This window comes from Strigops habroptila, chromosome Z (genome assembly GCF_004027225.2).
Source record: "Strigops habroptila isolate Jane chromosome Z, bStrHab1.2.pri, whole genome shotgun sequence".
In the NCBI taxonomy this organism is placed as follows: Eukaryota; Metazoa; Chordata; class Aves; order Psittaciformes; family Psittacidae; genus Strigops; species Strigops habroptila.
Genome location: NC_044302.2, coordinates 74282139 through 74310133, shown reverse-complemented (window position 1 = coordinate 74310133; position 27995 = coordinate 74282139). Strand labels below are relative to the sequence as shown.

The 27995-nt window shown below is 38.4% G+C and overlaps 1 protein-coding gene across 7 annotated transcripts; it reads right to left on the bottom strand.

The window, feature by feature from the left end:
* Positions 1-26425, bottom strand: LOC115619529 (COBW domain-containing protein 1-like). Of its 7 annotated transcripts, XR_003995045.1 has the most exons (16): positions 25765-26005; positions 24590-24676; positions 23673-23769; positions 22397-22488; positions 18944-19003; positions 17852-17889; positions 13105-13151; positions 12250-12336; positions 11368-11412; positions 8705-8761; positions 6927-6978; positions 4013-4081; positions 3848-3913; positions 1875-2004; positions 515-1230; positions 1-426 (listed from the first exon to the last, which is right to left on the bottom strand). XR_003995045.1 is itself a non-coding variant. In XM_030511939.1 (15 exons), exons 1-15 carry the CDS (start codon positions 25874-25876, stop codon positions 1172-1174), a joined length of 1098 nt encoding a protein of 365 aa, XP_030367799.1. In that variant the 5' UTR covers positions 25877-26005; the 3' UTR covers positions 1-1171. The 7 variants fall into 7 exon arrangements, 5 of the variants coding, with proteins under 5 accessions (XP_030367799.1, XP_030367800.1, XP_030367801.1 ...); XR_003995046.1 differs by having other exon boundaries at positions 1-1230; positions 1875-1985; XM_030511939.1 differs by having other exon boundaries at positions 1-1230.
* Between the last annotated feature and the right edge of the window lie 1570 nt (positions 26426-27995).

Sequence of the window (27995 nt, the reverse complement as noted above, 5' to 3'; positions counted from 1 at the left end):
TCGAAAGAGATGGAAGACAGTTTAATAGTAAACACTAAACGCTTTTTACTGTGATTACATCACTTGCAATAATCACTCTTGCTTCATTTCCAGCAGCAAGAGAGTTAGCTGGAAGAAGGCACTAGGCTTCAAACATGTTCACCATATTCCTATGTAATACTTATTGCACAGCATGGACAACAGGCTTTTTTCCTATCTGCATTTCTGCACAGGTACATGATGCTACTGACATAACTTGGGGATTGAACTAGATGACTTTTGAAGATCCCTTCCAGCCCAAACTATTCTGTGATTCAATGATTCTATGAAGCCAAATCCAAAATGTTGAATTCTGCGTGTTTGATCGTAGACTGTAAGAGGTCATACTTTAGGCAGTAGGTCACCCGGGATTCTTAGAAGGACTTCAGGGTTTAACTGTTGTGTAAACTAAAAGAGGAAAAAGAAACTGCTACACTGCATTTCATTCAGTCTTTTCGTCATAAAAAGCTTGCAGGGTTAAGTACAGACATTTCACCTTTTTTGTAGTCTGATGTCAACCATTTCCTTGTTTTTCTCTCACAGTGGTTGTCCTGGGTTCAGCTGTAACAGTTTTCTCCTTCCTAGTATCTGGTGCGGTGCTGTGTTTTGGGTTTAGTCTGAGAACAGTGTTGATAACACATCGATGTTTTAGCTATTGCTTAGTAATGCTCAGTAATGCCCTGATCTTACCTGAGACTTTTCAGTCCCTCATGCTCTGCCAGTGAGGAGGGGCACGAGAAGCCTGGAGGTAGCAGAGACAGGACACCTGACCCAAACTAGCGAAAGGGGTATTCCACACCACAGCACATCATGCCCAGTATAGAAACTGGGGGGAGTCACATGGAAGATCCAGACTGCTGCTCGGGTTGAGCTGTGTATCGGTTGGTGGATGGTAAACAATTGTATTGTGCATCACTTGTGTTTATTGGTTGGTTTTTTTTTCCTTTCCCTTTTTAGTTTTATATTCTCTCCCTTTGTTATTTCTATTATCATTATTAGTAGTAGTAGTGGTTTTGTATTATACTTTAGTTACTGTTCTTATCTCAACCCGTGGGGTTTATATTCTTTCATTTCTCCTCCCTATCCCACCCAGAGCAGGGGAGAGAAGGGAGGGTGAGTGAATGGTTGCATGGTGCTGAATTACCCGCTGGGCTTAAATCATGACAGTGGCTATGAATACTTCTTTGATGATCTCCTTATCCAAGTTCCTGCCTGTAAAGAGAAATAAATTAGTTAACTTTATTTTACGGTGTATTTAAAAAAATGCATGCAAGTAGCAATCTGCCGGTCTTCTCAGCAAAGATGATGTTTATTATTCCAGTGAGTGAGAACAGCAGTATTAAAATTAAGCTGCAGGTAACAAGGTAACTAACTTTTACAGGCAACAACCGACTTCAAGCTGTACAAGTAAGGGAAAGGAGGAAAACCTATGATTTTCTGGTCATAAAAACACTTTGCAAAGCAAAGAGTAATAAGCAGGAAATAGAAATGTACAGCTTTGGCATTACAAGCTTTTCAGAAAAAGAAACCCGTATTTTATACATTTTAATGGCTATAATCACCTTCCTTAGAGTTACTGAATATTCCATCGAACATTCAAACCATTCCCATCACCAAATATATGATTATGGATTTTTATTTTAATAAAGGAATACTGTAGATTCCTCTCAGCTACAACATAAAACAGCAGGAGGTCTTGATAGATAAAACTTTGACTGGAGGTTGTGCTGAACATATTCACTGCTATTATTCTGGCCAGTTTAGGCCAGTTGCTTTTCACTGGACAAGTTACAGGACTGCCCTCTGAGAGAATAGCTTCTTAAAGTCAAATGAGGAGACACGTTATTTCTTCCTACCTATTAGGACCAGTCTATTTGTTCTCTTTTCACCTTCTTCCCAGGGTACTGCAGTCTCTTCTAGATCATAGAGCTCATGGACACCTTGGACTATCACCTGATGAGATTTGCCTTGAATAGATACCAGTCCCTTATCAGAAAAATAACTGTTAGGATATATAAACAAACCTTTAAAATGAAATATTTAAGAGGGGGAAAAAAAAAACCAGCTTTGAAACTAGGCCAAGTAGGGAAAAATATTTCTGACAACTATGCACCAGTTAGTCAAAATAACCATGTAGTATGATCATGTCTAGTTGTAACATCCATTCTCACATCTCCTTATTTTGTTAAAGACTAATCATTACACTTTGCCATACTCTGCCTCCTGTTCCCCATTTGGCCAGTACCTACATTTCTGAGCAAAAATAAAATGTCATCAGCTACTGTGCATTTGGAATATATATATGGTGTTTGACATATGAGTACATGAAAGACTGATTGCCAGCAAAGATGATGTAAAATGAGCACAAATGTTTGATTTCAGATTATTCTGAATAAGCTGTCATAGTCAGCACATTCACTGTACTGAATCAGAATGCCTGAATACTGGAGAATGAACAAATATTTATGAAGCAAAACAACTAGCAACAGAATTAGAAGGGCATACTGTCAGAGTCAGCCCATTAACCCAAATACCAAAAGCTATATTAAAAAAGTTTTCATCACTTCATGTACAACCTCATAAAATATTTTAGTGGAACACATTCTATAAAATTTATCTTATACGATTATAAAATTAAAAAAAGGGGGGGGGAAGGAGTTAAAACTATTTCATAAAAAAAGGTCTGCATTTGACATATTAGTTGGAATTTTCTATTACTACCAAAAGGATGATGACTGCAGGTAAGATATATATACAAAAGCAACAAACTTTGGAACCCACTCATAATTAGCTGGGGTTCATTTGCTTTGGTGTATTTGTCTGTGACTGAGAGCAAGCACACTGATTATTACAGGCCTCAGATCTCCTAAAGAATTACTGTGATTCCAATGCTCAATGAAATAATAAAAAATGTTATTATGCATAGCAGTACTGTTTCCAGATGGCTTAAGATGCATCAGTGGCTATTTTCTTCTATTTATCAGGAAGGAGAAGACAAAGATATTCTCACTTCGTTAGTGAAAGAGCAAGAATACAAACTTTCTTCCAATGATATTAAAATAATTATGTCACTATCCATGATGCACAAGTGTTCTCAGAAAACAAACCAGAGTGTATTTTCTTGTATTTCTTACAGCCTACTAAATGACAGACTCAATTCTCATTTTTTAATGATTTACTTGGCTGCTTGGTGTAAGGAAAATGAAAATATCCTAAATTGTCACCTACACTCCTCTCAAAACCATGCAACTGAAAAACATTTGAAGCACCCATGAAGATGAATTCTTACAGGCTGCATCTTTAGAACTACAGGCTGACAATACTATAAGAAGATGTAAGAGTAGACTGCAACTAGTACTGCGCTGCTATGTTATGCCAAATTCAACTTCTGCATATTATGCCAACAATTACAATTATGAATAGCAATCTATAGCATCCAATCCACAGTATCTAATCACTAGATAAGGAGACATTTATGTGAGATGGATGGAACCTTTCAAAGCAATGGAGGTGGAAAAAGAAAAGCGATCTATGTCCTGATTATTAACTCTGCCACTGATGTTTGGGACTGTATATCTTCCCTCTCAGTTCAAAACAAGTAGGATCAACGTCTGCTTCTCTGTCAGCTGTCTCCTTTTGAGTTGTTCCACCAGCCAGCAGGTAACAAACTGTTTGTACACAGAACAACAAACAACTACTATTCTCCATTGTATCTGCTCTGCTACAGTGATCCAGTAGTGCCTTTGACAGGTCTGCAACCGACAACATACCGCAGAATTTTAGGTGTAATGGAGAAAATGCATAAATAAATTGGCCATTTCTGACTAACCTTCAGTCTTATGACGTCCATGGTGTGCCCAGTCTTATCTTTCATATTCTTCTCCCACAGAAGATCCTATGAAAAGGAAAAATGTTTTCATAAAGAGAATGACATGGGATTATTTTTTATAAACAGCCACAATGATTTTTATGTTGACAGCGATGTATTACTTACCTGAATGAAGAGGTTTAAGTTTTCTTCTTTTATACTTCCTAGAACTTCAAATGTTACTGTAATTATACCCTGCAAATGGGAAGGCCCAGTTATTATTACCAACTTGGATATATATTACATTAATTTCAAAGTGTTCTTCATAGCTTGGCTTAATAAAAAAGCAACTATATATCCATGTGAAATTAAAAAAACCAAAATAATCCACTTCCATTCTGCCCCAATTTGCTACATTAGGTAATACTATCTGGTTCTGTTTGGGTGTGCACTCAAGAAGCATACACAATACTTTGCATAGTTTAATGCCTTTAGCTTTTACCACGTAATACTTTGCTGTAGCTGATGTTTGTTCTCAAAGAAAGCCTAAGAATTTTAATTCTGATAAGCTAATAAGCTCCGCCTTTCAAACATGTTTAAGAATTATATTTTCTTGGCATACTGATCTTTGTCACAATTTCTGATCTCCATCACAATTCTAACAGACAGAAATTAATCAACATATTTTTCACCTATCCATACCTGCCTATTATGAAATTTTTTTATAACTAGAATATGTAGGAACAGATTTCAAAAATAAAGAAGTCTGAAGCGATGTTTTATTTCACAGCAACCACTGGCTTACTGCTCTTAACCAACTGTTTAACAAAACAGAAGATTAAAATAAATACGTAGTTTAAAATTAACAATTTATTGACAAAATAAAGGAAATAATGTCTTAAACTTATTTTTGTCACTATGACCTCTCAAAGGTGTAGAACACAGAATTACCTCTTGTACAGCCTAAAATTCTTTCAATTGTTCACTGCTTTCAGATGACTAGTCTAACTTAAAAAAAAAAAGGCAACAAGCAGCATATCTAAATGTTTACCTATTACCCAAGTAAACTCACCAAAACAACCAAGAGCTAACACTTTGATCAGCTTCAAACAAAACAGACGAAAGTTCACTGCACTTCACGCACAGTGCAGTATTGCTTCGGTTTATCTTCCGCATGAAGATACTAAGCACACTTTATCATGCAAAAAGGACTTGTAGTCTACTGCAAGAGTTATTCTGCTCTCATTTATGCCTCATCTTAAAAACAAACTAAACAGGGATAGTAACAATGAATTCTCACTCTTTCTGACTGATAAAACAGCTCCAACTACAAAACCAGTAATGTCCTTAATAATAAAATAAGCATGCTATAACTCTCATAACATTCAGGAAGGCTTCTACTTAACTTTTTTTTCTACTTTAGGGGTCTATTCAGACTTTCATTACTATAACTGAACATATTTAAGATGAACACAAATTTTAATTAAACAAAAAAACTACAAACTTAAGATTCTAAGTTAGCATGAAACTGATTTTACATTTAATCTGTAGTTCCAAAAGGAGATTATAATTGCCTTTTGCTGTTTTCAAGCAACTCCACAGTCAAGACTTGCAGTTCAAAAAGAAAAATGCATCGTATATTATCCTGAAAATTAAATTTGTCATAGCAACTTTCTAGAAGGGAAGCACACTTTTCTAAGATGGGCACAGTCACTACTGCTCCCACGGCCCCTCTGATATCACCTGATAATCTGGTGGGACATCCTGTTGACCACCAAGTGACCTAGAGTATCATACTGCGGTGATCGTGACAGATGCAGATGTGAGAGATCAGCCTCATGGCAAAGCCCAGAATCACAGACTCACAGAATACTTAGGATTGGAAGAGACCCTAAAGATCATCTAGTTCCACCCACCCTCCCACTGCCAGGAAGACCCTTGAACTAGGCTGCTCAAAGATCCATCCAATATATAAAAGCCCCATCCAAATACATAAAACCATTCCTCTACTTAAGTATTCTGAATGAGGTAAAAAGTGTCTGGTAAGCAGAAAAAAATACCTTGGCTATAACATATGGAAAACAAAACAAACAAACAAAAAAAACCCAAACAAAACCACCACCAAAAAGAAGAAAAAAAATAAAAGGCAATTAAAAGGGAGCCTTTCCTAGTAAAACCTGTACATCATGGATAAAACAGATGCTTAAAAATAGTAATTAGCATTCTGTAGCAATTAGCATTCTGTAGGGATAATGGATGAGACCTTTTTTTCCTTCATTCATCTTTGAACTTAAAATACGCTGATCACAAAAGACATTGCATTTGCTCAAATGAAAGCCACAAAGGCAGAAATGCTATTTGCAGTTGCACACAGGGAGAGAAAAGATTCTGCCCTAACAAAAACACACATTGGGTTGAGAAGGCAAGGAGGAAGAGGAGCAGGCATGAGAAAATACATTTTAGAGTTTAATTCCACATACTAAAAATAACATCAACCAAACTGTTTCTTCCCTTTCTAGCACACATGTGTCTACAGGATTGATATCTATATTATAGGGTAGAAACTATTTCACTGTTACAAGTTAAACTGTTACCGCTTCTTATGAAAACAATGGGAAGCACTCATAAAGCAGAAATCTACACATGCTTATCTATTCAGTGAAGTTTTAGTGCAGCTTTAAAGAATGCAAAGTCATGAATAACATCTCCCTGATACCCACATACACAGATGACGCCTGGATACAGAACCTACAGGATAAAGACTGGCTACAAATTTAGGACTTGATTCTACAAATATTAAAAAGAGTAGTGCTACTGTTTCAGTAACACACTCCAAGTGAATCAATGAATGATGTGAGTGTCAGGAGCACTGGAAACCTATAAGCTATTTCTGAAAGTAAGATTTAATACATCCATTCAGGATCTATCTACAACAAAGCATGTTCCTATCTGCATTCTATGTAATCTTCCAAAGATCTTAAAACATATTACTCCCTAACTGAAACCTTCTGAAAAGGTAATATTATTTGCATGCAATGCTTGCCACTACCGGAACAACCTTGTTGCTACAAAAAGATGAAGCAGTATTTTTGGTAATTACCTTGTCTAGATGTGCATGTGCTGTCTTCAGATGCTCCAGCTTTTTCTGCAAACTGAAAATAAGTTAAATGTCATGTTTGAGTGGGATAGACAAAATGTCATTATTTCAAAATTTAAACATGCTGAAGTATTGAAAAAACACCTAAAATAGCAAAGATAGACTACATACTCAGAATAAGCCTCAATTGTTCTACCAGTACAGTCACACCAATAAGATGTCCGCTATGCTGACAGAAATCCTTACTGTAATATGCAGTTAAAAGGACAATTTTATTAGTGTACTGGTGTGTTATTTGTGCTCAAATGGTGCTGGATGCAAAGAATTTTTCTGCTGCATATGATAGGGCAGAAGCCACCTTTAACATTTTAGGGAGGGTTTTCTGTATATGAACTAGTAGCAGGGTGAGCAATTTCACTGTACAGAGGTCCAATAAAAACAAAAGAAATAGAACTTGACTTAAACAGTCCACAACCTTCTTGGTGGTCTTAGAATCTGTCTTTAAATGCTGCATTGTTTTAACACCAAATATTGAGAACCTCTGAAGGAACTATGAGTGAGGTAAGTGAGAATAGACTGAGGAAAGCAAGAAAGGTTGTGGGCTTTTTTGGTTAGCTCTTTAAGGTCTGAGATTTGTAGAGCATAGCACTTCCTAGTAAACCTTGCAGAATGTCACCTAGTATTAGAGCTAATCACATCTAACTGTGAATTGCCATTATCAAGAACAATCCTTTTCTGGTTCACATCTTCTTAATGCTTTCTCTCTGTTGTGTGGCTCCAGGATGAGTCAGTTTAGCTAGCTGATCTATCGCAAGAACTCAGGACATTTATGATCTGGTTTATGACCTAACAGTTATCTATTGTCCATAGAGAATATATTTGCTTTCCTCCTCCCTTAACTTTCTTCAAACAATACTTTTCACAAATCATTCAAAAGCCAGTGCCAGCAAAAAGAAAGGGCAGCAGAGAGTGAGATAGTACTGCACCAGTTCACTGGGAAATCTCATGAGCGTATTCCACCTACTAGAGATTACTAGCTTGCATCTTCTGCAATTTCTTCCTTCTGTGAATAAGGAAGTGCCTACATTCCTTCACCTGAAGTGAACAATGTGCATCCAGGAAGAAAAACGAAGCTGATAATGCCTCCAGTTGCATATTCCCTCCTCTCCTTTATTGATTGCTCCAGCACTCCTTGCTCTCTTTGCTGAACAACTTCAGCACACAAAGTAAACAGAAAGCCCTTCTGCCCTTGCCTCCAATTTTACTTTTCAACCCTCTAGCATGCTGAAACACACATGTGGCATTAAAAAAGAAACAAGAACGTAGAACGCAGTAACCAGAATATGTAGTGGCTTTGTCTGCTGTTGTACCTCAGTCCCTCATTGTTTTCTGTGAAAACTAAGGAGGCCTCAAGTCCACCATGATGTGAAGTGAAAAAAATAGTTTTAAGTACTTTAAGAGAAACAGTGGAGAGTGTACAAACCTACTCTAATACTAGTATCAAAGCAAAACTTTAACTGAGAAAAAAGCCAACCATGCACGCACACTCTGGCTCATCTAACTTTACAAGGTCAAACAATCTTTTTGCACACATTTCAAGTGGGAAAAAAACTCAGTCTCAGATTACCACTTATAAAGTGAGAATTTTAAACAAGTGGCTAAGCTAGAATTTCTAAGAAACCCAGATGGAAATTTGAGCCAGGATTTGAGTGTCTATTTCACGCATGTATTTATACAACAGACATTATTTCTAACAAAGGACAGTGAAATTATCACCATACCTTATTCCAGATAAACTGTCAAAAGCATGCAGGTCCAAGACATTGCAGAGATCAACTCTAAATAGAGGAAAGAAAGCAAGATTTGTACTTTTGCTATATTTAAATACTGTGTATACTTAATTATTTCTAAAATTATTTACTGAAGCTTATATTAGTTTTCCTGTTTATCATACCAATGCCATCAATCCTTAGCCTTATTTTTGAATGTTGGTGGATGGTATTGTCTCCTACAAGGAAATGGCAGCGCTTATTTACACAGTAATATATAAGCATAGAAACATTATTCCTAAAAATATAGTAAAACCCAAGGTATTTCCAAGAAAGATGATAAAATCCCTCATAATGGATGCCTGAATAACTGATTTTCCCTGAATAGGAAAAGGAACCCTGAAGTTATTCCCAGCAATTATTCTGCATCTTTAATACAGACCCTCTCAACACACAAACCCCTGGAATACATGCAGCTTATACTGACATGCTATTAGCAAACAAAACTGAAATATGCTATAAAGAAAGTGCTACTATTAAGCATTTCAACTCTAAATGCTACAATTGTATCTCTGCAACTCCATCCCACTGCAGTATTTGTTGTTTTGTCTTTCAATCATTCAGGCTGCACTCCAAGTAGACGCATTAGATGCAAAAACTTCACACTGTCTAGATGTCACAAAAATTGTAAATAATAGTAGTCTAAAAAATAAAAGATAGACAAATTTTGATATTGTAAAATTAGCTATGAGTAAATATCCAAGATTTACCATAAGAACAAAATCCTGGTTAAATTTAACCTGGAGTGCTCAGAGCATTCTCACCTCTCTTTAGAGACACAGAAAAATGCCAGTAACATTATTCTAATAAAACAACTTTATTAAATACTAACTTAGTAATACTGAATTTACGTAATAGGGCAAATTATCAAAAGTCTAAATTTTGCAGCATAATCTAAAGTGACTATTTACACATTAAAACTCTTAACATGAAAAAAACTGGTGAACATTAAAAGCTTGATTTCAACTACTGCTCACAAGTTTATCCACACTTGCTGTTTTGAACACAAGTCCCAAATAACAGTGAATATATTGAAGAAAATTACTTTCTATGTAACAGAGACACATGCTGACCTATGAGAAATTATTTACTGAGGATCTCTAGAAGAACAATAAATGAATGTGAAACGCTTCTCAGCAACAGAATTTATAATATTGTTCATTCTTCAACAGAGTTTTCAAGTTAACAAGAAAGCAGTGTGAAGTTGTCAAACCTACTCAAACATTTCACCTGGCTCCTTGAAGAAAGTAATGAAAACAGTATGAGAATAATCCTTATAAACTAACAGGATAGTCACTAAAGAGAATGATTTTCATAGTGCATCTTTTCAACAACAAAGCATAAACATTCCAGTGATCAGAATTTCAAGTAAGTTAAAGCCAACAGATACAATAACAAGATTAATATTTTTGGTAATGTAAACTGAGCTGATCTTTAGATTGAAAGCAGATAAACATCTGTCTTCAAAACCCTGGGTTACCAAACAAAATACATATTCTACAGTTACTTGCTGGTCCTGTCTAATCAGGCAACAGCAGCAAATATTTTTCTCTACCCTTTCCAGCTATATTTAAAAAGCCAAGTATATTTTATTAAGATTATGTCTACTATTTTCCTTTCAAAATAGCTTAAACCAGGAACTTGTATTATAGGAAAGTTTATGCTAATATAGTCAAATATTTCATGTAATAGTATTCAAATCAGCCCTAGCAGTCTGAAAGATACACTGCTCTCCTAATGTCCTTGGGAATACCTATTTAATTTTTTATAAATAAATAAAAAATATGATTCAGAGTTTCAATGAAAAATAGCAAAACAAATACTTTTCCTTCTTACAAACTTCTGTGCCCTGCTTTCAAGGTAATTTTGTAGTAACAATTTATTTGCAGGAGTCATCATAAGTGAGAAAAACCTTCCATTTGACACAACAGAAAGAAAACTCTGTAGCGCACGTGATCAGCGATCAGCTCAGAGACAACTTAGCCTTGCAAGCTGCTCTTTAGTTGCAAGATCTCATTAACAAGTTGCAAGAAACCTCGAATTTCTACCTTTAACACTCCCTTAAAAATCGACTACATTTTAGAAATATACTGAAGCTAATTAAACTTCACCTGTATTAGCATTTTTCAGGAACTTTCCAAATGCTATTACTCTATAAATGGCAATATGACTAGAATATAATTTTAATAATTAAAAGCCGTATTCATAAAAAACTTAGAACAAAATGCAGGTTTGAGGGGAAAAAAAATAATGCCCAAGCTTTTGTAAAATCCACTTCTCATGTAACTAAGAAATATAGAAATATTTACAGTTACATTGCAAAGTCAAATAAAACCCACTAGTGATAAGCTCTGTCAACTACATCTTAGTAGTGATTTTTCTTTAAATAGTTATAAACTGCAGCATACAATATGAACAGTAGCAAAGAAAAATACAAAAAGCCCCACATCTTTACTTCTTAAAAAATGATCTTTTATCTAGATGCTTATTGTAAAATAAATATTAAACATTTGTAATTTAATAGTTTTCCTTTGAGAAAATTGATCTAATCACATACTTAAATCTGTCACAAAAGAAGCAGGATTTAGTACCTAGTAATAGTGGCCATTTAATACCTTGATCTTTGTGTCTCTAGAATTTTACCAAGTCCATTTATTGACCTAAAATAAAATAGAAAAATCTTTAAATGAAAATGCAACCATAATACATTGTTTGAAAAAATTAACCATGGAAAGCAGCGTGAGAAATAGCACCACAACGATAATTCCTGTTATCAACTTGTTGAACAAACCAACAAACATCCCAAATGACTTCAGTTTTGAGATTTTTTAATTTCCTAAGTAAGGGCTGGGGAACTTTACAAGTTCTGACAAAATACTACTGGAGTGAATAGCGTTTTCCTCTCCAACACTTCTCATGATACACTCTGTTGGGTCTAGGCATTTTAGTTTTGGAATTCAAACTATTAATTAAGTTGTAATGTATTTTAGAGTGTTAATGTTCTATTTTGGTTATCATGGTATTGACAGAAAAACATGGGGCATGTGTTTGATCCCTAATTTGATTCAGACCATTGGTTTTTCTGTACCCATGACAATTACTTGGGACTTCCTTCATACACCTTTATATTTGCTAGTGAACTCTATCTGCTAGAAGATTTTTTTTCTGACCTGATGCTAATACTGAAAAATGGGAACAGTTGCCCAGAAATGTTAAAGCATGGACACTTAATACAAACCCCTGTCCTTAGTAAGTAACACCAAAACTTAGCTAGTCAGCTAGCCGGGTTAGATAGACAATCTGTTAAGACTACATACACACATAAAAGTATTGAAATGCCTTTAGAAAGGGACAGATTCTTGTCTCTTCTGAGATAACGATATGTATCAATCGTGAGATCTAATTCTGTATTAACAGCAATAAGGAAATAATTATGTTTAAATAAAAATAACCTTTGAGCCAGTAAAGTGTTACAGTTATGCCAAAAGTTTTCATACCTGACACGTGTTCTGACTTTATTCAGCTCTTCTTCTGAAACCAAATCTGTTTTATTGATGATTATAAGATCAGCTAATGCAACCTGCCTATGCATTAAGGGAAAAAAGGGAAAAAAAAAAAAAAAAAAAAAAAGGCAACATGAACAAATGAATACTTTTCCTGTAGGGCAGAAACACCATCTCTCCCATAGCACCAAAAACATAAAATAAGGTAGTATGAGTATTGTTAGCACAGAAAGGCAAGTATTAATCAAACTAGCACATCATGGAGTATGACTAAAGTACTACTGGCTTCTCCTTGAAGTGCTCTTCTATGCTAGAAATCTACTAACCTACAAAGGCTTGCTAGTTTTGGGGGTTTTCGTTTTTTTAAATGTGATCTAATCCAAAGTTCTTGCTGATTTATGAACTTCACAAGCCCCTATTTCACTTCCATGTAGTCTTTGTAAAGTCATTCTCAAAGTCTCTTTGCTTTATGAAGACTTCTATTGTTACAATTATCCTTAATCATTGTGGCTCCATATCTAGGAAAAAAATATTCCTCCAGCTCCAGTTCTACTTCGAGCACCTGATAGATTCTAGCACGTAATTCTTTCTTCCCCCAACACAGATGGTTGCCCTTCACTTACATAAAATCCCATCCCTCTTAAAGCATATATTAGAAGAGCCAGATCTTGGAAAAAAGACCAAATGGAGCATGAAGTCTCTTTTCTATTTTCTACCTCATTACACCAATCTACCTTGGTTTAAAGCAAAGGTGGAGAAAAACATCTTACAAAAGAAGCCATTTATAACGGACTTCTATACAGTGCAGTTCCTAGCAGTGATATGTAAAATTAATTTATACATCCATACCGAGATGCTTCATTGACAAGGCCTTCTGGTTTTTCCTCTGTCAAGTGCTAGACAAAAATTAAAATAATTGGCTTAATCATATTCAAATTACATTTAAATTCATTTGCAATTAAAGGAAGCCCAATTCAGCTTAGGTGGCATCTAGAATTTTTCTGTAAAATGATGGCAGAAAAGTACATTTACCATTCACCATTACGAAAGCTTAGAATCTCTTCTATGAAAACTCTTCTACTGAACTTTTATTACAACGCAAAAGAGTTGGAAAACTGTATTATATTCATTTTAATGTTTCAGATTTACGATGAAGTGAAAAAAAAGTCACCATGACATACAGTAACCATGGAAAAACATACCTGAAAAAATGAAAGTACAGTAACTTCACTAATGAGTGTGATGTCAACTAAGTGTTAAAGATGGGTTAGGCTTGCAGTGCAGGATTTTATATGCATAACTGCATACTCTTTTTCCCTGAAAGATTTGACAAACTGCACCTTCACAGCAAAAATCCGAGATATTTACCGGGGTTGTACAAATAAACCACTATGCCTTGGCATGTCTGGCCAACATCAGTGTTTGCAGTCTATTCAAGCTGCAACTGGGCAAAACAGTCAATCGGCACTGACAAAAGCAGAAGCTTCTAGTCATGCTGCAGGAGTTAAGTGTCATCTGCTGCTCCACCAGTCTGCCCAAGCTAATGTTCTCACAGAAGAACTAGTGAAAGGGGGGAAAAAAATACCTGCATCTCAAGCAGCAGCATGAAGTTCAGCAACATAAAGCTTACTTAATTTAGGGAGAGCAGCACACTACACCAAAGCAGCAAAGGTTCATCTACAAGTTAACACTGGTGGCAGATGGGGTACACCTGTCCCAAAGGAGGAAAACGATTCTAGCCCAGGAGCTAGCAGGGCTTATAGAGAGGGCTTTCAACTAGGTTTGAAGGCTGAAGGAGATAACACCAGGCTCACTAGCTATGAGCCACAGGGTAGCATGCCACTGCTGGAGTCCAGATCCACAGGGCAACTTAAAATGCATTTATGCCAATGTCCGCAGCATGGGGGCATCAAACAGGGGGAGCTGGAAGCCATTGTGCAGCAGGGAAATCATGACATAATCGCCATCACAGAGAAGCAGTGGAATAATACACATGACTGGAGTGCTGCAGCGGATGGATACAGGCTCTTCAGGAGGCACAGGCAAGGAAAAAGAGGTGGTGGGGTTGCGTTGTATGTCAGGGAGTGCATTGATTGCCTTGAACTCAATGTTGTGAGTGAGAAGGCTGAATGCTTGTGGGTGAAGATCAGCAGGAAGGCCAAACAAGCTGATATCCCGGTAGAAGTCTGTAATAGACCACAAAGCCAGGATGAAGCTTCTGGATGACTGAGCCCAAAGAGTGGCGGTAAACGGTATCACATCTAGCTGGCGACCAGTCACTAGTGGTGCCTGTCCCTCAGGGCTCAGTGTCAGGGCCAGTGTTGTTTAATATCTTTATCAATGATATGGACAAGGGGATCGAGCGCACCCCCAGTAAATTTGCAGACGACACCAAGTTGGGTGGAAGTGTTGATCTGCTGGAGGATAGGAAGGCTCTGCAAAGGGATCTCGACAGGCTGGATCCATGGGCTGTGGCAAATGGTATGAGGTTCAACAAGGAAAAGTGCCGGGTCCTGCATTTGGGCCACAACAACCCCATGCAATGCTCCAGGCTTGGGGAAGAGTGGCTGGAAAGCTGCTCGGTGGAAACTGACCTGGGGGTGTTGACTGATGGAGCTGAACATGAGCCAGCTTGTGTCCAGGCAGCCAAGAAGGGCAACAGCATCCTGCCCTGTATCAGAAATAGTGTGGCCAGCAGGGCCAGGGCAGTGATCATCCCCCTCTACCCACACTGGTGACACCACACCTGGAATGCTCTGTTCAGAAGGGCAGCAGAAGGTCTGGAGCACAAGTCTGATGAGGAACAGCTGAGGGAAATGGAGTTGTTTAGTCTGGAGAAGACAAGGCTCAGGGAGGACCTTATTGCTCTGTACAACTACCTGAACGGAGGATGGAACAAGGTGGGGGTCAGTCTCTTCTCCCACGTAACAAGTGATAGGACAAGAGGTAATGGCCTCAAGCTGCACCAGGGGAGGTTTAGACTGGAGATTAGGAACAATTTCTTCACAGAGAGGGTGATCAGGTACCCAGGAACAGGCTGCCCAGGGAAGTGGTGGAATCACCGTCCCTGGAAATGTTCAGTGGCATGGTTTAGTGGTGGTCTTGGCAGCCCTGGGGTAATGGTTGGACTTGATGATCTTAAAGGTCGTTTCCAACCTAGTTGATTCTATGAGTTATTTCCTGCCTATTCTGCCATGGAGGCAGCAATCTCCAGGAGAGAAGTATCTCAAGCACCTGGAGGCAGTAAAACTTTAAATTGATGCTGTAATATTAGTAAGAGCTCACCACTTACACCTTACATATCTGGGAAGATCAGAGTCCGGCGCATTCCTTCATGAGCTCTAAACATACCACGAATGTTGTTTTAAAATTTTGTTTTAAAGACAGAGGAACACCAAATGAAAGTGAAATTAACTGTCATGGCAGATATATAAATTTAAAAAGAAATGACAAAAGTAATTTTTCTTCAAGTGGAATTATCAGGCATCTAACACTATTTGACTGGGAAAAAAAAATTGATTATTGCATAGTGTCAGTCTGTCACCTTAAAAAAAAAAAAAAAAACAACCCACACCAAAAACCCTGAACTATTTCCTGATTGTGCACAACCTAAGCAGAGCATAACAACAGGATGTCTTGGAAGAAACCTCTCCTTTGACTTTTCATTTGTAATCCTCTGTGTATTGATTCTATTGAATTAAATGTTGTCAGATTTGCTGCTCTGAAAAGAACAATGTCAGTAGTCCAGGTTTCAAGTCCGGAAAGCAGAGAACTGTCACTTCAACTGTTTGCCCTTGATTAAAAAAAAAAAAAAAAATATAAAACTGAGTATTTCAGATTGTTGGGTGACAAATTCACTGGAGTGATAACCCATGATATCAATTATCACTTCAGTTTCAATCGGCTGACTGGTCACAGGGTACTACTTGTCAGCTTCTCTTGTGATGGGTTGGTTCTTTGAAGCATGACACCCTTAAATTGCTGCCTATTATCTCAATATTATCTCAACGTCATTACCTGTGTGGCTTCAAAAATCTTTGAATCACAAACAGCTGTTGAGGTCGAGCTTGGCAACCAGAGGAATTGCACAGGTTATCAAGTTGTTTATACAAAGCAGAAGTTGTTTACTTAGCAGAGAAAGTCTGAAGTTTCTATTATTATGAACAGATGTCAGTATTGTACTGATTAAACAACATAAGTGTTTTCATTGAGCTGTCAAAAATAACAATGGATAGAAATGCTGAATGTTCCAAAACATTGTGCTGTTTCTGACATGGTACTTGAAAGTTTAAACATCAATTTTTTAACATTAATAATTTAGTGCTGCTGTGTGGAACACGATTTTATTTGCTTCAAACCAGTAAATCAGCATTGCATGAAGAGAAAGGTAAACAGAACAACATCTTTGCAAGTAAAAAAACACATCTGAAGTAGTATGAGGGCACTCAGCTAAAAACGGGGCTGACTTAAGACATGCTGTGGTTTCTTGTGATAGTTCAGCTGATTTAAAAGTTGGCTCCTGCTTAAAAGCACAAACCAGCTCTCAGTCCCTCCCCCTCATTTTTCTACCAACTCCTCAACAGAAGTCCATGCAAAACACAGTGGCTTAACTTGCCAAACTGGCTTGCTATGAGGTTACATTAGATCTGTCCTGATTCAACACAAAATGATGAGAGAACAGGACTGCCATCTTTCAGTAAATCAGCTATTAGATCACCTCAACTGAAACAAGAAACCCAAATAGTCCACAGAAAAATAAATTCTTATAAAGGAGGGATCACTTCCATATTTTTTAACCATTATTCTTCAGTTTTCCCAGCTTTGTGCAGACATTACAGAGATATTAAAAACAATTCCATGGTATGATGGGATTTTTTACCCTGGAGAAATTTTACCCTTTCTTATGGTCACTTTTGTTTTGAATCCTGCAAAAATCAATACCTAATTGAAGTAGTCACTTCCTAAGTTAATTTCAGTCGCAAATAATTATATTACTACCTATTAAAAAAAAAAAGTTTAAATGTTTGATTTAGTCACTATTTCCAGTGTCATCCCAACAATCTGTTCTATAGGTGTGTTTTTACATTACCCTTCATATAGATTAGCCTAATACCTGCCTTTGAATACCTAACCTTTTAATCTGAAATGGTACCTAGACACCTGGTACCATCTCCCATCTCTCCTCACCACACACACCACTTGCCATTACACTGGCTTTCCAAGTTTGAGCCCTAACACACTGGTATCAGAGTTCTGTTCTTCAGAAGTCTCCTTTCAAGTAACAAGTGCCATTTCAATGACACTCTGTAAGACACATTTCTCCACTGTTTTTACAGTAATCCAAATGCCATCTAGTATCCTGACAACTCCTAGTAGATGCTGCTGTGTTGGTAAGAATCTGAATTCCTATGAGTATCGGTACTTCCTTGTTCCCATTCAAAATATAGCACTAATATACCACAGCAACTGAAATACAACCTCACCCATTGTAAGAATTAAAGCTATTGTAACACAATGTAATTCATCTGAATGAACACTATGCAATAGCTGTTCTAATGTCACAGTTTTAAACCATGTGAAAAATCCAGTAGTTTACCTGCAATCCATGCTTTGCATCAACAACAGCTACAATACCTAAAACAGAATATTAAATGGAACAAATGTCTGGAGAATTTAACAATTTAAAAATTTCCTGTACAAATACAAAAATAAAAATATCATCACATTTACAACTTGTTATAATACTTCCAATGCTTCCAGTGTATCAGAGCATTAGACTTGTCACCTCATTATTTTCTTATTTGTAACTCGTATCTGCAGTAAAAAAAAAGTCTACCAAACCAGGTGAGAGAAATTCTTACAAGGTAGATACCTCTCACCCTTCTTTGCCAGCAAACTGGCAAATTCTACAGGTTATTGAAACAGATTAAGGGGACTGACTGAGGTATGCAGCTATTCTCACTGAAAGTGACTGGGAATCTGCAATTCTCTTGCAGAAACTTAGGAAGCAATTTTCTATTCAACTGAGTGTTTGCTTGGCTAGATGGGTATTTCACAGACTGATCAAAGTGTTAGCAGGGTATTTTTTTAAGCCAAAAAGCAAGGTGGTTTTGCTTACATTAAAAAAATCACCATTCAACATGCTCTTTAACTACATTTAGTGATGATTTATATTACAGTAAACTCAGATTTTTATTGGAACATAGCAAATACCGGAGCTAACAGAGTACAACAGACAAAGAAAGCAGAAAATAAAAGGCAGGAGACCGGATGACAATAACCTGAGAGTTCAGAAAAAAAGAAACAATTTAGGAAACACTTCATTGGAAAAATAAAGAGAGCTTTAGTATTACTCCTAAATATTGTTTTATAACATCTAATGAGGGTTTTTCCCCCCCCATTACAATCACAAGATGTTTCCATACCTGATCCCTTAGCAAAGCATTACACAACTTTTGTTTGATTTAGCAAACTGAAACTGCTCACCAAGTAGATAAATAAGCACCAGAATCAGTAAGTGAATCTTTGTGGTCAAATCTGATATTTGAGAACAAAGATCATCTTCTGACATTTCAAACATTTTCTGACATTTCAAACATTTTCTGAAACCTTGCCTTAAATTATAAGAATACATTACACTAAATCTAAATACAGAATGCCAGCATGTTGGAAAATTTGCACTTCTTACCATCAAGATAGATATCACTTCCCAGCTCAGAATCAACCCAGAACATGGAGGCCACAGCTCCTATGAAGTGCAATAAATTTAGTTGCAAAATTTACATTTTCCAGTAAACTACTAATATGCAGACATTTCATTAAAAAATTCTTATTTGTAGTGCTGTACTTCAAACCCCAAACTTTGAAAGCACCATAGCCTTCAAATATCCACCACACATTTGACCTAATGACAGCTACTAAACACTACATTTATGTGTACGTCATCAGCTAGAACTACAAAAAGCTTTAAAAATCTCACAAATCCAGATGCAATTTAAGATGGCTAAACTACCTCTACCCAGCAGTATCAACTAACTGGCATTACTATGTTCCAAGGCTCACTCATTTCTAAAACGTTCTGTACTCCCCTCTTCACCTTTCAGCTAGTTTCTAAGGTCATGGAACACATGCAGGAATTAAAAAAAACCCAAAACAGTTGAAGAAAAATGGAATTGGGACAGTTGAGAAAGCTGCTCCCTCCTAGGGACCTTTTCTTCTTCACTGGCTTCTATAAACTCTCCCATACAGTTTCTTACATCTTAAATCAACAGGATGAAAAAAAAAAAAAAGTCAAGAATAAACAGATAAAGAATGTTTTCCTTAATTATCTCCAGTCTGCACAGGAAAGCTTCTGGCTTTAGATAATCTTAAGATAGACTGAGTTAAGAAATGCCTAATGCATGTTCAATTCGCAAATAGATACTGCACCGAAAGGGGAATTTATGAACATAAATCATGCCTGATCAATCTAGGAAGGCTGTATCTGGCCTTCTGTCAAAAAAAAGAAATTACTGTATTTGTGGACAAGGGTAAAGCACTGCATGCCGTTTACATCACCTCTAGCAAATTTTTCAACACTATCTTCGAAGATATTCTGGTAACCAAGCTGGGACATTATCAGTCTAAACGGAAAGACAACTAGGTAAAACTGGTTGATAATTAAGCTCTAAAGCTTGCAGTTAACAGGTCATATCCTACCTGGAAGCAAGTAGTAAGTTCTATTCTGCGTGGGACCTGTCCTGTTTAACATCTCCACCAGGAACCCAAGAGGGAATGGAAGACATGCTTGTCAAGACTGCAGAGACTATGAGATTCGGAGAGGAACAGCTGACATATCCAAGCGCAGAGCTACCTTTCAGAGGGATGTGGCCAGACAGGAGGGAATGGCCAACAAGAAACTGATGAAATTCAGCAAGGCAAAACACTGAGTAATACTCTTAGAATCAAAGAGCCCTGGGCAATGACACAGGCTAGTGACAGACTGCCTGAGGAGCAGGTCTACAGAGAAGGCCCTGGGCATCCTGGTAGGCAGCAAGCCAAGCAAGAACTGTACCTTGGGATCAGAGAAGGCCAAAACCACCCCAGACTGTTCGAACAAAAGCATGGCTGAGGCAGGTTATCTTCCTCTATTTAACACTTTCAAGTACATATCTGGCTAGCACTTCCACCATGGGGATCCCCCATACGGAAGCATACTATCATGAAGACGGTTGAGGCCAGAGCACAGGCCCCAGGAGGAGATGTGAAGGAACTGCATTTGTACAGCCTGGGAGACTGGAAAGCGTCTGCAGAACCTAACAGCAGTCTCTCTGGTACCTACAGGCGAGTCACTGTCACCATCCAGGCTGTGGCAGACGGATGGGAGATAACTGTAGTAAGCTGCACTAAGCAAGGTCCAGACAATATATACCAGAAAAATGTTTTTTCACCATGAAAAGGCAGGCACAGAACAAGCTGCCCAGAGAGATTGTGTCAAATTTATCCTCAGGGGATGGAGATATATGACCTGATATCCCAAAGAGCTTGGTCTTGTCTTATAGCTGATCCTGGTTTGGACAGGAGGTTGGACTGAGGACCTGCTAACATGCCTTCCTGAATTACTGAATTATTCTGTATGATTCTAGTATTCTTTACATGCTAGGCCTCATTATCCCCTGAATTTCCACCCAGATGAGGTGCTTCTGGAATAATGGAGCATGTCTTTGTGTAGTAATCTGTAATTTTCTCAGGATGTAAAATGGAACATCACTAAACTGACGAGTCTTGAGCAAAAAGAATCAGCAAGTAGTTGGACAACTGGGACCAAATTCTATCACGGACTCAGAATCTGTGACCTGATACCTGTGTACTACACGTGGCCTAGGAGTAAGCTCCTACTGTTTTCTGCTAAAATGGCCCTGTAAAACAGATTCTAGCAACTGTACGATGTGCTGTATATTTATTAAGAAAAAAATAAAGAAAAAATAAATCATAATTTGTTATGAAACAAACCAATGTAACATAGATCAGTGCCACAATATGCAGGACAGGAGGAGTTGACAGCAGCAACAGTACTTTTTTTTTTTTTTTTTAGTTATCAGAATCTTTGTTACTGGCAGGCTGTCAGTAACTAAGTGAAGTAAGCACATCAGAATTAAAAAACAACAAAAAACCTTGGTAACTAACCTCATTCTAACACCTAAACCTGTCCACCTGAAGCGACAAGATGCAGTCCTCCAAGCATCACTCTGTATCAACATCAAATACCTGTCAGTTGTTCACAGTGCCTACTCATGCAAGATACAGCAAAGGCCACAACATCTAATGGTTTCCTGGTATCTATTGATTTTTTTTTTCTCAAAACCTTAATAGTTTTCCAATTTGACTCACACAGAATTTGTGTGTAAGAGAGTCCAAATCAATGTCCTTTCCTCGGAAGGAAATTACTTTACCATGACAACTATTTAGCTTTGAGCTGGAAAATGTCAGTCTCCTAAATGGGAAGCAACTGCATTTCTGATAAGAATTTTCTTCACTCTCGATCGACAACACATTTTTAATTGATGATTCAGTGAAAATTGTTTTAGATAGCTATTACTAACATGACCTCAAGTTTAAACACCTTTTTATAATAAATATCACTAAAGAGCACACAAGAAATTTTTAAGATCGATTATTCTTCTGTACCTACCAGAAGAATGTATGATTCCGTTTTGGAGCATATTTTATGACTTCACAAAATATAAGTTCTGTCACAACCAATGTAACAATACATCAGATGCTAAGAACTTATACTTGAGAAGGGACAACGTAGAACAGCAAAAGCCTTCTGAAAACCACTAGTTCCAGTGTGCTCCTCTTCTCCAAGCCCAGTGTCTTCCCTTTATAGAACTACATTTTATCTGGATTTCTGTTAAACTTTGGAGTCAGTTTAGAGTAAATTCAAAAAACAACCCCGAAACACCCAACCAAACAATTCCATCCACAACCCTGCTCCTGCACCTAACCAGTTCAGTTTTTAGTCTATATAGCAACTACAGCATATGCCTGACAACTCACTCCTTTAGATTACATTCTGCACAGTGAGCAGACCGGTGAGCAAACAAGCACTTCATAAAAACAGAATAATTATCATGGCTATGAAAACCATAATGTGAACTACCTGGATCTGCCAAACCAGTTGTCTCTAACAATATATAGTCAAATTTTCCTCTCCTTTGCATCAGGTTCTCAATTGCCTTCACACCACTGTCCCTGTAAGAAGAAACAATTAAACCTGAGAACAGAGAAAACAAGCTAAAACATGTATAAACATCTATCTTCTGATGCAGAACACACTGTCATTACCACCAGAGCAAAGACCTGAGTCAGGGTTTACAGTCCACAATGAAAACTCAGTCATTCAGCTGCTGCTCTAATATTAGGCAAACTGTACTTTTCTGTTTCATTTTGGTCTGAAAATGGTATTTGCTACTCCTGACAGGCACAATAAAGGCGATTTAAATGAAGATTTCTTTTCAAACACTGAAAACCCTGTAAAGAACAGTAGGGCTGACTAAATACATAACTATTTGGTTTGGCAGCTGAAATTAAAAAAAGAAAGATGGGGTGCAAGGGGGGCTGGAGAACTGAACCATGTTCTTCTGCCTTTCCACCTCACCCACAGCAAAATTAAGATGTTATTTGCTAAATCTCAGCTGATGAAGTCAGCCTGAAGCAGAAATGTATGGCATTTTCTATAAGACTCCAGTGTATATAAAACATGGCAGCAGTGGCAGCATTCCTTGCATCCCAATAGAACACAATGCAACAGGGTCTTCTGTTTTCCATTTACTACCCCAACTTAAGGCATAGAATCAGTTCTTCCAAATTTTCAGGACAAACAGGCCCTCACCTTTATTACAAACTTAGCACAAACAACCTAGCATTCAAGCAAACAGGGTCAAGATATGTCAAAGGAACAAATACACTCCTGCATTTTAACATGACCATCATCTTACAATTTGGAATACTGTATTTCATCAGGTTACCAAAGGGTTCTCCCTCCACCCCGAGGTGTACAGTACTCTAGTATTAACCAAAATACAAATAAAGAAACAGAGTATTTAACGTGGAAATTAGGAAACTTGAGTCCTACTTCCAGTCTCCTTGTATCTTTAGCTCTCTGTATAAAAGCATGTAGAACTTACAGAAGAGGGAGAGCTCCTTACCCTACAATACCCCAATGGTGTATAACTCGGTATTTAGATTATTTTTCTGAAAGACACTAAGTCCAAATCCAGTAAGGCAGCAAAATGAAGTAAAATTTGTATCTCCCAAAGTCAAATTCTTGTTTTATCCAACAAAAGAAGTCTCGGCCAGTACTACCACCAGTTTCAGGAACCAGATTCTCAACGTCTTGTTCTCTCCCAAAACCCACTCTAAGAATGTGTCCTTACTTTACTGAACAGCACAGGCAGCCATTTCTGAGCTCCAGCCATTCTTCGTAGAGTTCTCCCCCTTGACTGACTGCCAGGTATTTCTCCAAGGCACTTCCTGGAAATATAAGTAGTACTACAATATTAATCTACAAATTTGCATGACGATACCTGGAAAAGAGATGAAAGATTTAGTTGGTATACATTATTACTCTTGTATTATATCTTTTTCTTCCAAGACGATGTTTCTGGCATGTTCTTCAGAAATTAGTATTTTCCATTTTATGAGAAATTTAAAAGCCAAAGTCAAGCTGGTTCTGCAACGACCAAAACCCAGAGGATGAAAGCACGGAGTAAGTGCCATGAACTTTCCTGAAAGAATGGGAAGTCAGCCTTCACCTCCGTATCAAATGAAGCCTTTGTCTGTATATTTTATTTTAGATTCCAAGACCAGAAAAGCAGTATGCATCTTTGTTGACGAAAACAAACAAACCACCACCAACTCAGTGCAAACTGTAAGCAATGCTGATATGAAATCACAGCTGTAACACTTAAAAATCCCAAGAAAGAAAGCAAAAAGTTCAAAGAACCACAGACATCAAGCACCCATCCCCCCATTTTCTTGGGGATAATTATTAAAATAATTATTTTAATTTCCATTTGCTTGAAACTAAGCAGGACAAATGGGAGGTACTGCACTTCCAAGAGGGTGATATATTCATTAACTTGACTCCAAGAAACTGGATTTATGTAAGAAACAGATTAATGCACAGCGTTATTTTATGAACACCATCCAAAAGACTTTTTGCCCTTCTAAAGACTGTGACATATGTCAGTAATTTCAGTAATGGATTTAAAACTACAATGTTCTCAATTTTCAGAATTTGTAAATATTTGTCATTGTATGGCTAAGACAATGTTTCTGCAGATTTACATACCTTCTCCAAACTCATTCAGAATAACTGCTATTCTTTTATCATGCTGTTCTGTCAGTATGTAATTTAGAAGAGTTGTTTTCCCAGCTCCTATAACACAGATCACATTTCTATTAAAATGTTTAAAAAAGCTCAGATTTTCAAATAAAAGGCACTGTTGTGCACATGCAAACTCAGACAAATCTCTCCTGAAATACGAGTTTTCATTATTATATCCTGCATTCTATTATAATACTGTAAAAATTCATTTGTAGAGATATTTGACCACATGCAACTATCAGGATATTAAATCTCAGCCTTAAAAGGCCAATGGTGTCCCATTTACTAAGTGTCAGTGCTTGACAGACTTAGAAGTCCCCTACCAGCTGGGCAGCCTTTTCTGAAAAAACTGATTTTTTATGTTTAACAAAAAACACACTTATTCTTCCCCCTCCCACTGCCTTTTCCGACCAGCACTTTTGTCATCAGTCATCAATGATGTGCAACTGACATTACATGAGGCATTGTTAACCAAGGTGTTCACAACTTCTGTGAAGTAATACCACGTTACTAACAGTTTCACCCTGCATATGGACAAGATCGGAACTAGGGGAATTTCGTAGAGCAACCTTCCTTCCCTGCCCTCAGGGCTTTCTGAGTATGATGCAATGGAAAGTTATAACTTTTAGAACAGTGTTGGTGATCCTAAATTTAACCTCATCCTCACCATACATAGGTGTGTATGAAGCTCCCAAACCGTGTTGGTTTAAGAGAAGGGAGCCAAACCTCACATTTCTACGACTGCAATTCAGTCTGCATTTAAATACACGACCCTGACGGTAAGTGGCAAAACGCGGTTTGTCACACATGGACCAAAACAAAACAGGAGCAAGCACCACTGTTCGAAATCGCTGTGAAAGCATGGCCGGAGCCGCACTTCGGATAGGCGGCATGAGGACAGCGCGCTTTCACTACGCGAGCAGCGACAGTGACCGTTTTCTGTACAACACCAGGGCCGCGCTCCGCCACCCAGCCGGCGGGCACGGGGCCTGCGGCCGGACCTGCCAGGCATCCCGGAACCCCCGCAGCGCGGCCTCCCGTTCGGGTCTCCCGACCCCCACGGTCCGCCCGTGCAGCTCCTCCCGGCGCCAGGAAGCGCGGACGCCGCCAGCGGACAGGGGCGCGGGGCCGCTCCTCACCCAGGTATCCCGTGATGATGGTCACTGGGATTTTCCTGCTGCGGCTGGACTCGGTCTCCCCCTCGCCGCCGGCGTCTATCGGGACCAGGTCGGGGCAGTCTTCGTCCTCCATGAGGGCGCGGGCCCTGCCGCTCTGCGAGGCCAGGGACGAGGGAGAGAAACAAAGGGCGGCGAGGCAAGGCGCTGCCGCCCCTCCCCTGAGCCGGCCTCGGCGCGGACCGGCTCTCACGCGCGTCCTCCCTACGTCACATAGCACAGCCCGGCCTGGTATGGCGGCAGCACCGCCCCGGGCTGGCACACAGCACGCAAGCTGCCCACAGCGCCCTCCCTCAGCGCATGCCCCTTTCCGTTCATGGCGGCGCGGAGCCGCGGTGTGCCGCACATCCGCAGCGGGAGGCGGGGTGGGCTGTGTCCCGCCGTTGTTAACGCGCGGCAGCCGGGCGGCGTGAGGTGGGTCGTGGCGGCGGACTTCCAGCCTGACACGGCTCCAGAGGCGGGGTCATCCCAACCGCACCTCTTCGTCAGTCTGGCCTCGGGAAGCTCGCACCCATGGGAAGCACTGGGGGTGTCCCCCGTGTGCTCAGCAAACCTTGTGCGAGGCGGATGTGATTTCTTTTATTTATAGTCGAATAAAGTTAAGCTACAAACTGAACGTTAGCTCGCTCTCTTTCCTGTTAGATGCTGTGAGGAGGCACGTACGTGTATTAAGATGTATCTGTGGTTAATTTTAACAGTCTTGTGAACTTCCTAGCTTTTATGGAGCATAAGCTTAGCAAATCAGTAACACGTTTTCCATGTCTTCATGTTAAAGGGTGTAAATACAATAGTATTGGGGGAGGCATGGAGAGGAAATTTGCCTGATGCATGCTTACATATGCCTACTCCTCAAAACCCAGGTGTGGTCCTCTGTGCTCAAAATAAGGTCCAGTAACACCGGTTTGAGTACAGGCAGATGAAGTATGTTGGCCTTGCCTTATTGGATTGTATGGCAGTAAGTATACTTAGTAGATATCCTTGTATCTTCCTATACTTGTGTAGGTTAGAATATTCCTTTAATACTAAAGATATTCCACTCAAAATAGTTTGCTTTTACTTTAGTAATTATAACAAGCATGTAAAAGTCTGGTCTAAAAATAACTTAGTCCATTAATTCAGCTTGTCCTTGGACATACAACTCATTCCAACAGAAATACCTATAGCTATTGTCCAGACAGTAAGTTCAGAAGCAAATTATTAAAATCTAGATTCGTGGGGGAAATGCGTTTTTTTGCTTTCATTGTAGTTAAAATAACTCATGTTGACCAACACTGTAAATCTGCCAGCTCAGTGGCACAAACATGAAACGTTGGAGTTTAGCAAGGTGACAGCTTCAGTAAATAAAGGCAGCTGTCAAGAATCAGTTGTGGAATTTCTGTTTCCTTGTCTGTGGAAGGCAGTAAGCCTTCTCCATTCATTATAGGCTGTAAGTACATAGTTTGTTGATTTGTAGAGTTTTAGGATCAATATGTGGTAAAATGCCTCGTGTTCTTGTTTCAACTACTCGGATCATCCCCTTGTATGGCACATCCTGTTCTAATTTAAACACCTGATCAGCTTTTTTTTTTAAGGCATGTCTCTTAGAACCCTGACCGATGGTGTAAGTTTTTGCTATCCTGAGTCTGCTCAGCTTTACATAGTTCTGTTATTAAGGGATTGATTATGAAAAAAATTTAAGGTTTTTACTGCAAGAAAATCCCTTACCTGTGGGGTAAAGGAAGAAAAAAATCAGAAGGGTGTTGGGAACAGGAGCTTGGCATCACACAGCATGTAAGAGGCTGTAAGATGTCTTTCAAAAATTAGAGGATTTGTAATACTGACATTTCAGTTATGTGTCAGTGAGACATCTGGTATTGGGGAAGAAAAAGGTAACGAAACCAGTGCCCTGGTTCTTTAAGTTGTTCTGCTTTTCACCAGTTCACGTGACACCGCTCATTATTATTCTTTTGAACAAAATCACCTAAAATAAATACTGCGGTTCATGGGTTTCCTTTTGGTTTCTTTAAAGTTTATATTCAAACATTAGAATTCTGCTGTATTAGCTGTCTCTGTGTTTCTACTGCCCCATGTAATAAAGCCTACTTTGTAAAGATAAATGCAAAACCTGCATATTTTATTGTGGCGGAAGCTAAAACGAGCATAGCAAACCTAAATCTATTTGGCCCAGTTTTATTCTGAGGTATTTGTAGACGAGA

Coding starts and splice junctions, on each gene's coding strand:
- LOC115619529 (XM_030511939.1), bottom strand. CDS start 25,876: ATGGAGGACGAAGACTGCCCCGACCTGGTCCCGATAGACGCCGGCGGC. Junction 24,677..25,764: donor CATCATCACGGGATACCTGG/GTGAGGAGCGGC, acceptor TCTGTGTTATAG/GAGCTGGGAAAACAACTCTT. Junction 2,005..3,847: donor TGGACGTCATAAGACTGAAG/GTTAGTCAGAAA, acceptor TTTTCTGATAAG/GGACTGGTATCTATTCAAGG.